The sequence below is a fragment of the Nyctereutes procyonoides genome, unplaced genomic scaffold, assembly GCF_905146905.1.
Source record: "Nyctereutes procyonoides isolate TBG_1078 unplaced genomic scaffold, NYPRO_anot_genome, whole genome shotgun sequence".
NCBI classification, from domain to species: domain Eukaryota; kingdom Metazoa; phylum Chordata; class Mammalia; order Carnivora; family Canidae; genus Nyctereutes; species Nyctereutes procyonoides.
The window spans coordinates 65,163,350-65,176,078 of record NW_026575146.1 but is presented as its reverse complement, the minus strand read 5'-3'; the positions used below and the strand labels follow the sequence as shown (position 1 = coordinate 65,176,078).

At 58.6% G+C, this 12,729-nt stretch overlaps 1 protein-coding gene across 1 annotated transcript in view; it reads left to right on the top strand.

Moving 5' to 3' along the window:
- The first annotated feature begins 215 nt into the window (after window positions 1-215).
- FGD3 (FYVE, RhoGEF and PH domain containing 3) overlaps window positions 216-12,729 on the top strand; it is a 30,055-nt gene continuing 17,541 nt past the window's right edge. The window contains exons 1-5 of the mRNA XM_055311605.1: window positions 216-250; window positions 6,141-6,290; window positions 6,912-7,449; window positions 11,506-11,595; window positions 12,086-12,222. Coding sequence (XP_055167580.1) covers window positions 6,970-7,449; window positions 11,506-11,595; window positions 12,086-12,222 — 707 coding nt within the window. The 5' untranslated portion in view covers window positions 216-250; window positions 6,141-6,290; window positions 6,912-6,969. The remainder of the gene's footprint in view (window positions 251-6,140; window positions 6,291-6,911; window positions 7,450-11,505; window positions 11,596-12,085; window positions 12,223-12,729) is intronic.

Below are 12,729 nucleotides of genomic sequence, written 5' to 3'. Positions count from 1 at the left end.
TCACTGCCTGGGTCCAACAGCACAGGCTGTGATGCTGAGGACCAGCGGGGCCCAGACGGCTTTCCGGCTGCTCTGGGCTGTGTTTTCGCAAAGGAGGCAGCTTGGGGAACCAGTGAGCTGGGGCGTGTGACGCTGCGGAAATGCGAAGGCACAGTCCTTGGTGGCCCGTCTTGCAAAACCAGCAAAAGGAAGTTGTGTTTTGCTGCTGCCTGAAGTCCGCACGGAGCAGAAGCACGCCCTCAGAGGGCAGGTGAGTGGAGCTGGCCCCGGGGTCTCTGCCGGCCCTGCCAGGGTCCCCGCTCGCGTGGGGGGCATTCAGAGCAGGTGCGGCTTGCGGGTGGCTGCTCCATGGTGGGAAGCATGTGCTGCTGCATGGCGGTGGGTCTGTCCTTTGCCTCTCAGGTGCCCCTGCCGGCACCTGGTGGGCCACATCCAGCGGCAGGCATGCCATCTGCCGGGACAGCGCTGGATGTTGTCTAGGGCACCTGAGACTCCTGCTAAAGTGAATTGAGGTTGGGAGGGGCCCAGCCCACGCACCTGCCACCGAATCCCTGGGTGTTGTCCTGGGGAGGAAGGGTGACTGGTCTGCACAGTTCCTGGGGGGCCAGGCCTTCCCACAGAATGTGGCTCTGGAAGGTTCCCCTGAAATCTGCAGTTTGGACACTGGCGGGGCTGGGATGTGGTGGTGCTACTGGGGAGTGGGATCCCGGTGCCGCGACTCCGGGCAGGGGATGGGGGGACGCCACGGTGGCAGTGTGGGGAGCCGGATGCCGCTGTGCTTGTGCAGAGCAGGGCTGTGTTCTGGGCCCCGGAGCACCTGGCTCCCTCGACCCTCGGGGCCTGCAGTTGCCCGGCCAACTCCTGGGCCAGGCCTGAAGAAGACGAGACCCAGGAGCCCTGGGTCTTGACCTATGAACTGCCCCACTACACCCAATACCAACCTCCAGAGCCTGACAGCTTACTGGGGCCGGGCAGGGCGGTGCACAGGGAGGAAGTGGTTTGTTTCCAGCTGGGGGTTTGCAGGAGGCCAGAGGCCCTGGTTCCGCTCCTCCGGCTTATTGTCTGTCTCCCCACAACGACTAGGGGCCCCTGAAGCTGCATGGGACCATGTGCTCTGACTCTCAGTTGGTCTCAGTGGCCACATTTCAGATGGGGGTGCTGACAGAGGCCTTGAGGACACCTGGGCCCTTGCTGCCTTGAGCCCCTCAAGAGCCCAGGGGTGGAGATGTCCCTGGACTCAGAACAGTGACTGTAATGCACCAACTGGGAGTGCCCCCCCATCCTCCACACCTGTCCCAGGTGGGCTCTCATGACCCCCAATGACCCATGAGGAGAGTTAGGCACCTGAGAAATGGGGGTGAGTGTAGAGGTCAGACCCTAGGACACATGTGAAGCCCAGTCCTAAGTGGGGCATCACTCACCTACATGGTCCCCCAGCTGCCCATGGCTGGGAGACCCCCTGCCACCAACCCCAGTGTTCTACCGCCTTCATCCCTGGGCACACAGCCCCTTCCCACATGGCCTGGCTGATTCTCATTGGCCCTGATCCTTGTCTGTTCTCTCTGCCTGGGACACTGTTCCCTCCACCTGGGACACATCCATCTGTCTGGGGTCCCATGTATGGTGGTAATGATTGGTCATCTCAGAGGTGGGCCCTGGGGGCTCTCATGGGCCCCCATGAAGCCCAGCTTGCCCAGGACGCAGAACACTAGCCCCCTGCCAGTGTGGCTTTGGGAGGGTGAACCTGCTGCCTGGTGTCCCTGTCCCGCAATAACCTGGAAGGTCACTGCAGTCAGGTGAGGCTGCATAGAGTGAGAGTGACCCCGGGCAGGGTCCGTGTGTGTATGTGGGTCCTCCCCCAGGGGCAGTGAGAGCGGACCCCCCTCCCCTGCACGGCTGCGGCGCTGACCCTGGGGGTGGGGGCCAGGCTACACACCCGGAACCCTGGGCAGCGCTGCCTGTGCTCGCAGCATGTCCGCTGGGAGCTGTTGTTGGGCTCTCGTCCACTCGCTTCTCTAGATATTATAGTGGACGGTAAGCACAGGGGGAGTCCCTGGGGAGCCAGCAGTCAGCCTCGAACCCTGGCCCCCGAGCACCCCTCCCCCATGCACTTGGGCCGAACACCAGGTCCCCTGTCTTGGTGGGCCACTGTGCTGGTGACTGTGGTGCCTGTAGGTATATTTCTGCCCCAGAGCGAGGTACAATGACGCTCAGGAGTGTGCGAGTTTACAGTGAGAAAACAGATGGGGGGGGGGGAGCGGGGAGCACACCTCTGTGGGAGACGGTAAAGGGGAAGCAGTGCATGTACTCGGTTTTGCAGGCCCCCCAGGCCTGTGCGCATGTGGCCTCGGTGCCATGCAGCCTTTGTACTCTGCGGCCTTCATACCCTGCACCCTGTGTGCTGTGCACTTGTGCGCCGGGCGGCCGGTGCGCCTGAGCCGGCTCCGCCGTCATGACTCCTTGTGCTGGAGCGGGTACGTTTCTGGGCTGGTGGTCCCGCTGTGCCCTGGCGTGGCTCCCTGAGGCCTTCACAATGGAGCTGGTGACAGGGGCCTGGGAGCTCGAGGCCCGCCCGTGGCCAATGCCCATCAGCCTGGCCGTGTCTGTGTGCTGGGCTGTGGGACACGCAGGACGTGGCCAGTGGGTCTGCAGGCTGTGCTCCACCTCGGGCTTCAGGAAGGTGTGTCCATTTTACAGAGGAGGAAACTGAGGGTCTGCCAATGCAACTGGCCCGTGGTGGTCCAGCTGGTAAGTGCTGGCCGCTCAGCCCAGCGGCACAACCACCTCCCCAGATCCGCATGGGAGGACCCACCGCGGTGTCGTTCACTGCCTGGGTGTGGGGGGGGTTGGGGGTTGGAGGTGATGGGGGGGTCAGGGCGCACGGGAGGGACACAAAGCGGGGCACATGGGTGTGGGCTGCGATCTGTCCTCTTGGGGTCTGTGTCAGGAACCCCCCCCAGGTCTGTGTCAGAACCCCCCCTCCTCCAGGTCTGCATCAGGACCACCCAGGTCTGTGTCAGGGCCAGATTTCTGGAGGGGCAGGCAGCAGGGTGGGGGGCATGTGTAGAGCAGCAGGTCTAGAGGTTTCCAGGCAGCGCTGGCTGTCGGCCAAGCCTCAGCCACAGAGCGTGTTTCTGGCAGGGTCCAGGCGCTTCTGGGGGTGTGTGGGGAAAGGTAGGGTCCCCACGGAGGTGAGTTCTGGGCATTTTTGAGTCACTGTTGTCTTGGGTGTCATTCACACAACTTCTGACGAGAATTTTGTAAGACCCATTTTTTTTAAGCTGCTTTTTTTTGTGGTAAAGCACACAGGACATAAAATTTGTCGTCTAAGCCACTTAGAAGCATCCAGTTTGTTGGCATGAAGTGTGTTTGCGTGATGGTGCAGCCATCCTCACCATCCATGTCCAGAATGTTCCATCTTCATAACTAAGGCCGCATCCTCATGAAGCACTAACTCCCCGACCCCCCATCCACTTCCTGTCTCTGTGATTGGACGACTCAGGCACCCCTCGTGGCATGTGTGTCTGCAACAGGCACGCAGCATCACGTCCTCAAGGCTGACCATGCTGTGACTGCTGTCAGGGTGTCCATCCTCCTGAGGGCTGTGTCCATGTGCCCGCCATGGCCATGGGCCGTGCCTGCTGCCTGCTGCCGTGAATAGTGGTGCTGGGACCACGGGGGCGCAGGTACCTGTTCAGCTCTCTGCTTTCAGTTCTCCTGGGAAGAAGGTGTTCTTGAGGACCAAGTGTCAGAATTCAGTCATGGAATGAAAGCAGCGTCTCTAAGGAAAGCTGTGGCTCACCTAGGAGCCCCCGGGACAACTCAGCCTGCAGGCTGCTGCTGCATAGGCATCCCATGCCACGGTGATGGTCACTTTCTTTCCTTTTTGTTTTTCCGTAATTTCTAAGCTTTCTGAAAGGGACATGTCACTCATGCAGCTTTTGAGAGCACGTAACTTCGGGTGCTGGTATGAGCCGATGCGGGGTGGCACCTCCTTTCCTGTGCTCAGCTAGCCCTGCGCCCCACCCCGCCATCTCCGTGTGCTCCCATGAACTCGGCAGACAGGACAGAGACCCCGGGCTGAGGCCTCAGGGTGAGAGCTGTGCTTCTGGAGCCTGACCCTGGGGCCAAGTAGCCCTGGGATTCAGGCCTTTCTCACTGTGCTGCAGCTTCCAGGTTGCTGCAGCCTAGGCTCCCAGCTGGGACGCTCCCTGATGTCACCCTGTGTATCTTTAGGCTTGTTCAGATGGCTGGCTGTGCGTAACCCGCCACCGCACAGACCAGCAAGCCTGCCGAGTGTCATCGTCTAGCACAATACAGGGGCTGGCAGGTTTCTCCGGGGCTGTTGCCGGTCAGAGGGTCATGGTGTCCAAGGTGTCTTTGCTCAGGCTCATGCCTCTGGTGGCCTCAGTCTGCAGGGACCACACACAGGGTGCTGGGTGCCAGGCGGCAAGAGACGGGGATGGTGGTGGTTCCAGCAGGGGTTTCTGTGTTGTTCCTGAGGAGGGCACAGCTGGCAATAGGTGGAGTTGGGCACTGGCCACCCTCGGGGTCCATCTGCAGGACCATCCCTTTCTGTCTTTGGCAGCCACTGGGCGGGGCTGGGCTCCAGGTCGGGGACCGAGCATTCCTGCTGTCCCATCTGGGGGCTGCTGCACATGGAGCCCCTTAGATGGTCCATGGCACCCTGTGTTGGGGTGCATTTGATTTCTCCATCTTTCTGAGCCTCTCACAGCCTCAGTGTTGGGGCTGCTGATGCTGGGTGGCAGCAGCCTTGGTGTCAGGGGCCCAGGTTGTACCACGGTTGCCGCTCACCAGGGGGTGGCAGGAGCCAGCCTCACTCATCTGGGGCAACTCAGCGCTTGTAAGGCAGGAGCCAGGGCCAGTAGAGGTGACTGAGGGCAGCTCTGTGGCTCCATGGTCACACACACCCTCAACCCCAGGATCTGGACGTGTCAGAATGAGCCTGCAGTGTCTGGCGGGTCTGGCTCACAGGTGCTGGCATTCTGCAGGCCCACGTGGTCCAGGGCAGCCTTGGCTCCCTTCTCTGAAACACATCACCCACCTTGGTACCTGTGAGCAAGCATACAGTGTGTTGAGCACAGCTCCTGGCATGTGGGGTGTATGTGTGCACATGCGTGCGTCCCTGTGTTATAGAAGCACATGTGTGGGTGCGTGTGCATATGTGCGTTTCCTCCCAGAAGCCCCCTGCTCCTCTGAGCCATGTGGAGGGTGAGCAGGAATGGGGCTGGCCTTCCCTGCTGCTGACCTTGGCTTTGAAGGGCAGTGGGAAGACAAGGCCACGGGCTGCATCCTGTGGCTTCCTGAATCAGACCAGGGCAGTGGTCTCTGCTGCTGCCCCCACACTCCGCTCCCCGGGGACGTCTTCATGTGCAGCCTTGGGCTTTCCCTTCTGGCTGAGTAGGTTCTGCTGTCCTGGGAAGGACAGTGGTCATGGTGCACAGTCTCCAGGGGCAGGCTGCACCCGCTCGGGATGGGAATGCCCAGGGGGCATCCGCGCTGCTAGACCTCCCCAGGCTGTGTGCCTGCCACCTGGGCTCTGCCTGGACCTGTCCCTTTTGTAAATGTGGCACCTGGGGAACATCCCCCTGCCAGGTTGGCCCAGAGCAGCTTGACCACATGAGATGCGAGTGGTGTGGCAGGTGTCATGGGCGGAGCAGGGGCCCAGAGTGTCCTGCCCACGACACCTTTAAGGTTTTGTGTGGGAGCGTGAGGGGCTGTGTCCCCATCAATGCTGCTTTAGCCTGTTTCTCGAGGGAGGAGGGGTGTGTGTGGAGAGGCTGCTGGCTGCGGGGCGATTGTGGATGTGAGCCCTGGGCACCCATGTTGGGAGGTGTCAGGTGGGTGCTTGGCGTGGCTGGGTGGTGACCGCTGGCTCTCTGCACCCTGGTGAGACCTGGCCTCCCAGTGTGGGTGCCTCAGGTGGGGCGGTCAGTGGTGGCCCGGAGGTTCGGGCATGGCTGCTGCCCTGCTGCCCTGTCTGCCCTCACGGTCGCCTGTGCGGGACTGGCCGTGCTGGGCGGGGCCGCAGAGCTGCCTTCCACCCCCGCCTTGAGAGCTGGCCTGGCGCCTGGCACTGCGGTGGAGGCAGCTTTCGAGCTCCTGCCGTGTTGTTTCAGGACCCCTGTTGCACACCTGCTGGGCAGGAAGGAGATTTTCAGCCAACCTCCCAGCCCGGCTGACGCTCACGGCCCAAGGCGGCCAACCCACACTCCGGACAGAGCCAGTGGGGAGCCAGGCAGAGCCCTCCCTGGAGATCTGGGCATCAGGTGGGCCAAAGGGAGATTCCGGGGAATGTCCATCTCTCCTGGCCGGGTGCCCCCTCCCCCCATCCTGACTCCTGACTAGACTCCTCTCCCCTCTCCTCACCTCTCCTCCACTCTCCTCTCCTTGGGCAGAGCCGGGGGAGGGGGAGAGGGCAGTGGAAGCAGCAAGGGGCTCCAGGGCTTTTTGGAGGGGGGTAGTAATCTGGGGCACAGCCCTGGCCTCCCTGCTCCAGGTCTGTGGACGGTGGCAGGTCACAGTGATGGTGCGGAGCCCCCAGTGACCTGACCCACTGTGCTCACAGCAGTTGTTGTGTATATAGTTTAAATGTGTTGAGCAGCAGGTGGCTTCACATTATGGGATTCCTTCCCTTGCTCGTTCCTTTCTTTTTGTCTCTTGACTTTTTTTCCTTTTTTTGTTTTTAATTTAACATGGAAGAAATTTATTTTTCAAATAAGATGCTTTTCATTTGTCCTTCCCCAAGAGCCTGTCTGGGCAGGACTCCCTGGAGCCCTGTGGGCTGTTCCCTCCATGCACAGCCCCTCCCACCTCCACCCTTCCCTGGGGGGCATGTTTTGGGGGACTGGTCCCAGCCTGGCCCTGACTCTGCTCATTCCTCCCCACAGGAAGCCTGCCCCCCGCCCTGCCAGCTCCCCACGGGGCCCTAGGAGCTCAGCTCTGAGGATGGAGTCAGAAGGGACATCCTCAACAACCCATGCTCCCGGTGCTGTCCTGGGGGAGCCAGATGCTGGGCCTGGCTGCGCATCCCTGGAGCTCTCGAGGGCCGACCCAGGGAAGCTCCAAGGACTGCCACTCGGGCCGAGAGCCCATGGCAAGGACCCTGACCTTGGGAGCCCTGGCACCCCAACCACCTCAGGGGATGGCCCCCTGGACCTAGGGCCCTTGGGGGGGCCCAACGGTGGTGCTAAGCTCCCTAACCGGGACAGCGGGATTGACAGCCCGTCGTGCAGTGTGGTCAGTGAGCAGTTCCCCTGTGAGGAGGGTGTCGAGGCCAGCCGGGGCCCCGCAGTCCTGGGCCACCTGGAGGCATCCCCAGAAGGCGAGGCCGTGCAGGAGGCGGCCAATAGCGATGTGGGCGAAGGTAACAGTGAGGAGCCTGACCCCAAGAGCAGCCCCCTGAGGGCCCCTGTGGACCCAGTCAAGGTAGGCCGCCCTCCTGTCCTGGGGTGGCCTGGGCTCCTCTCAGGGGTTGTGATGTCGTGGTTGCATCAGCTGCACCTGGTTTCAGTAACAGGTACACATCAGCACACTGGAGAGGCCTGGCAGCTGGGTGGCGGAGAGGGCAGGGCCTTGGCCCCTCAGGCAACGACCTCACTCCCAAGCCTGGGTGACTGTACCCACGGCGCCCCAGCCCTGGCGGCTGTGGGGGTAGAGGTCAGTGCTCACAGAGCCACCACCACGTGCTCCACGGTGCTGGCCACCCACCTCACAGAGCCCCTGTGAGGAAGGCAGCATGAGTGTCACCTGTGTCAGGGACACGGATCCACAGGGTCGCTAGGGGGCGTGACGGGCAGGAAGGGAGCCTGGGCAGGGGTGAGCCCTGAGCAGAAGGCCCAGGAAGTAGGTGTACCCACAGCATGGCAGGTCTGTTGTGGGAGAGCCCGTGTGCATCCCAGCAGCATCTGGGCTCTGCCCTGGGACACGTGGGGATGGAAACGAGGCAGAGGGCTGCGGCCCAGACACCCCCTGTGCACAGGGAGCATGGGTAAGTGACCAGCTCCCATGAGGGGCACAGGAGACACCAGACCTGCTGGCCCTGGTGAGATGGTCCTTGCTAAAGTGCATGGGGCAGAAGACAGGCCTGGAGGGCACACTGTTGGGGGGCAGGCGGGAGCCATGTCCTAAAGCCGTGGCTTTGTTATATCCGGGTGCAGTAACACCAACAGATGAGATGAAGGCCAGCGAAGGGGTAGTTTCTGACTTACAGCCCGCAGGAAGAGAGGTGGGCCTGGACCCAGGGCCACACGGGGAGGACCAGTGGGTCAGGGGGTAGAGGGGGTGGGAATTGTTAGCGAGAGTCTGTCTCATGGTTTCTGGGGGAAGGAGCAGGCAAAGCAGGGTGATCAGGTTTAGGATCGGCTTGAATGACTTGAGCTGCAGGGAGCCATCCCAGGTGTGATGCCTGGGGCTGGGTGACCAAGGCAGGGGACCTGGGCGAGCCCATGGAGGTGCCCGCCATGCTCTTTGGGGCTGGTAGCATAAGAGGCACAGTACGTGGTCCTTTACATCTCTAGGACTCAGCCGACCCTGGGGGCACCCTCCCTCCAGCGTCAGCGAAGTCCTAAGATGTGCAGACATCCTGCAACACGGAAGCCAGTTGATGTGGCTTCTACAGGCCACACCACTTGTGACGCTCAAGGTGTGGCCCTGGGGGTTCCGCGGGCCACCCTGATCTCCAGGTGGTGGGGGCCGGTGCACACCCAGGCCCACCTCCCATCCTGCCCACATGGGCTCTGCGGAAGGCCCGGTCTCCACGTCTGAGACACGGAGATGCCTGCACTGTGGGTTCGTCTGTCTTCCCCATCACATGCTGGCCCGTCCTCGTCCTCGGGGATCCTGTGCCTGCTGTCCCCCACCCAGCGGTGTGAGATCGTGCTCCTGTGGGAAGTCAGCCCTCGTCATGTGAGGAGGTCCCGGCCACTGCTGTTTCTGTTGCAGAAGGACACTGAGTCTTGTCAGATGCTGCTTCGGCATAGATTCAGGTTGTCATGAGGGTTTCTCACTGTGTGTCGAGTCCTGGAATAAACCTCCCTGGGGCGTGGGGTCCCATCGTGTCAGGACATCCACGTCAGTGAGTGTCAGGGTCGCCTGTCCCCAGTTTCTCTGTGAGCCATCTGCCCACTGGCCTCACCGAGCTCAGACATGTCTCTCCTCTTTGATGTTTTGGAACATTAGAGAAAGATTGGTATTTTCCCGTGAAGCCACGTAGTCCTGGGCTTTTCTGTGTTGGAAAGTTTTTTATTGCTTATTCAATCCACTTATTGTTGCTCCTTCAGATTTCCTGTTTCTTCACATCTTCATCTTGGTGCCTTTCTAGGAATTTATCCATTTGGACTGTCTGATTTGTTGGAGTGTACTTGTTCACGTTGGTCTCTCGTGACCCTTTTTATTTCTGTGGTGTCGCTTGTAATGTTTCGTTTTTTATTTCTAACACTACTTATTTGAGGCTTTTCTATTTCTTAGTTAATTTAGCTAAGGGTTTGTGAATTCTGTTGGTCTTTTCGAGAAATGACCCTTAGTTTTGATTATTTTTTCATTGTTTTTCTGTTCTCTGTTTCATTTATCTGTGATCTGATCTCTGTTGTTTCCTTCCTTCTGCCTGCTTTAGGTCTGGTGTGTTCTCTTGAAGTGTAAAGTTAGGGTGTTGGTTTGAGATCTCTCTTCCTTTTTCACACACACATTTACAGCTACAAACAAACAAATCCCTCCTCCTCCAGCCTTTGCTGCATTCCACAAGTTGTGGTGTTTGTGTTTTCATTTTCACTTCAGGCTGTTTTCTGTTTTCCTTTGTGACTTCTTTGCCACTTATTTAAGACCGTGTTGTTTGATTTCTACCTCTGTGTGGCTTTCCTGGTTTTTCTTGGGCTGTTAATTTCTTTCTTTTTGGGGGGGGGGGCTGTTAATTTCTAATTTCATTCTCAGTGATTGGAAAAGATATTTTATATGATTTCGGTCTTAGGTTCATTGGTGTTTGTTTTGTAGCCTCATATGAAGAGGGTCGTGGAGAATATACCCTGTGTGCCTTCTGTGGTTGGGCAGAGGGTGCTGGTCTGTGTGGTGGATGGTGCCACTTACACCCTGTTTCCTTAGGATTCTGTCTGCAGGACCTGTCCAGGCTTGGAAGTACAGGACTGAGGTCTCCTGGGCCTCCCTTCAACTCTATCAAAATTCACTTCACATATTTAGGAACTGTGAGCTTTGGTGCATAGAATATTGGTTTAAACTTTTTAAAAAGCTTTTTATTAATTTAAGTCATCTCTACACTCAACATGGGGCTCAAACTCACAACCCTGAGATCAAGAGTCCTGCACTCTTCTGACAGAGCCAGCAGGCAGCCCTGGTGTGTTTGTATCTGTAACTGTTCTACCTTCTCAGAGAGCTGGTCCTTTTATCATTGTGTGATGCTCCTTGCATCTGGTAGTCCGTGCTGCCTGGTGCCTCTCTCCTGGTCTCCCTTCGCATGGTGGGTCTTCCCACCCTCCCACTTCCAGCCTGTGTGTCCCTAAGTCTAAAGTGAGTGTCTTGTGGACAGCACACCGTTGGCTGCTGTTCTTTCAATCCGTCCAGCCAGTCCTTACCTCTTGATGAGAGAGTTTGATCCATTTACATTTAAAGTAATGACTGTTGGGGAGACCATTGCCATTTTGATCATTGTTTTCTGCGTGTCTCGTGGGTTTTTTTTTTTTTTTTTGGCTGTTTCTTAGTTATCACTGTTTTTGTGAAGCTACATTTTGATTCCCTTCTCGTTGCCTGTTGTGTGTATCCTATAGATATTTTCCTAATGGTTACCATTGAAATTACTTAAAACACCTTAAAGGTGGAACATCCTACTCTATACCGTACCTGCATAATGTCTGCTCTCACTCGCAGCAGGCCTGTTTCCATGGCTTTCAAACTCGGGCTCAGGTCAGGCGCTCCCAGTTGGGCCACAGGCCACATAGAAGCTGATGGCCCCTTGGGCTGTCACTCGATGTGCTGGGGTGCAGGATGCATGGCTCACAGCCTCATGTCCATCCAGAATGGGACCTCCACGCGAGGACTTCAGCATGTGCCATGTGGTGCTGCCCGGGGTGGGGGGAACACAGAGACATACCCGTTGCTGTTGGTTTTCCCATTTTACAGTGACATGGATCAGTGGCTTCTCAGCTGTCTCTGGAGTTCTCACTGGGGTGCTCTGGTCCATATGTTGTTAGTGCCACGTCTCTAGGGGAGGGCCTGTAGCTTTCTGAGTGGCTGTCTTGCTGACAGGCCACAAACCACTTTTTTTTTTTTTTGATGTGGCTGCTGCAGCTGCTCTGTGGTCAAGGTCTCAGGAGGGCAGGGTTGTCTCTGGAATGCAGAGGCTTTGGGGGGATTAGTGGGAGCTGTGTGAACTGAGCCCCTGCTCCAGGGCGTGTGGCCTGCTCTGCCCTGCAGGCCCCCTGGTCGCCCTGGTACCAACCCCACCTCCCTGGGGACCTGTGGTTCCTGTCTCTACAGTGCCCCAAGTCCCAGAAGCTGCTCCACATTGCCCAGGAGCTCCTGCACACCGAGGAGACGTACGTGAAGCGGCTACACCTGCTGGACCAGGTAGCCCGTATGGGGGTTCTCACCTTTGTGCATGTGTAGCACTGCCTGGGCCTTAGAGCTGGAGGATGGATGACTTGTCATGCAGCCATGCGTCTCTTCCAGAACCACCCCCCTTTGCTGTCTGAGCCCGGGGCTGGGCAAAGTCTTGGGCTAGAGTCTCCCTGTCCCCTAGCAGTCTGGGGTTCATGAGCCGAGTTCTGCGAGGCGTTGCTTCTGTCTGTAGCTCACAGAATGGAAGAAAGGAAATCAGGACCCTCCGGTTCCTGTGAGCAGTGGGCGGAGGCAGCTGGGCTGTCCCAGTCAGGTCAGCGAGGACCGCGTGTATAGACATAAGTGCGCTCGCTGTAAAACCGTAGCTGTGAGCCAGTTTGATGAGGCAGAGGTTCGTTAAGAAAACGAACTCGCAGCCTCTGCTGAGCCCCTCACCCCAGCGACGGCAGCTGTGGCGGCTCCCCTCTTAGCGCCTCTCTGCGGGCCTCTGCATACCCAGGTTTTCTGCGCCCAGCTGGTGGAAGCAGGCATTCCATCGGAGGTCACCACAGGCATCTTCTCCAACATCTCCTCCATCTATCGCTTCCATGGGCACTTCCTCCTGCCCGAGCTGCAGACACGGATAACGCAGGAATGGTGAGTGTGGCTCCTGGTCCCCAGGAACAGGCCGAGGGTCCCGGTGACCTTGTCCCAGCAACCGTGTGGGACTCTCAGGGCCAGCGGCCTCGAAGTCTGGGCTTTGTGTGCCTGAGAGACAGGCGGGCGTGTGAGGCCGGTCTCGCCATGCCCCGGCCTTCCCTGTGCAGTCCTGGGCCAGCCCTGACCCGTATCTCCTGTCCCCGTGCTTTCGCTTCTTCCACCTGCACTTCAAAGTGACTTCAATACCCACTCAGGCTCTATGGGATCTGTGAACTCCAAACAGCAGGGAAACTGTGCTGGCAGGCTCCTCTTCTCTCCTCATGTATTCTCCTCTTTTGCTTTAAAAAATGACATGCTCCCCTTCTCAGGGCACCTTGGCTCCTTGGGCTGCCCCCAGGGGGCTATCCTTCTGTCCCTCTGCCGTGGTCATTTATTCTTAGCAGAGGGCCAACTTGACTGAGTCAGGATAGTAAGACCTCATGGACATGGCCCTTGCCCTGCTGT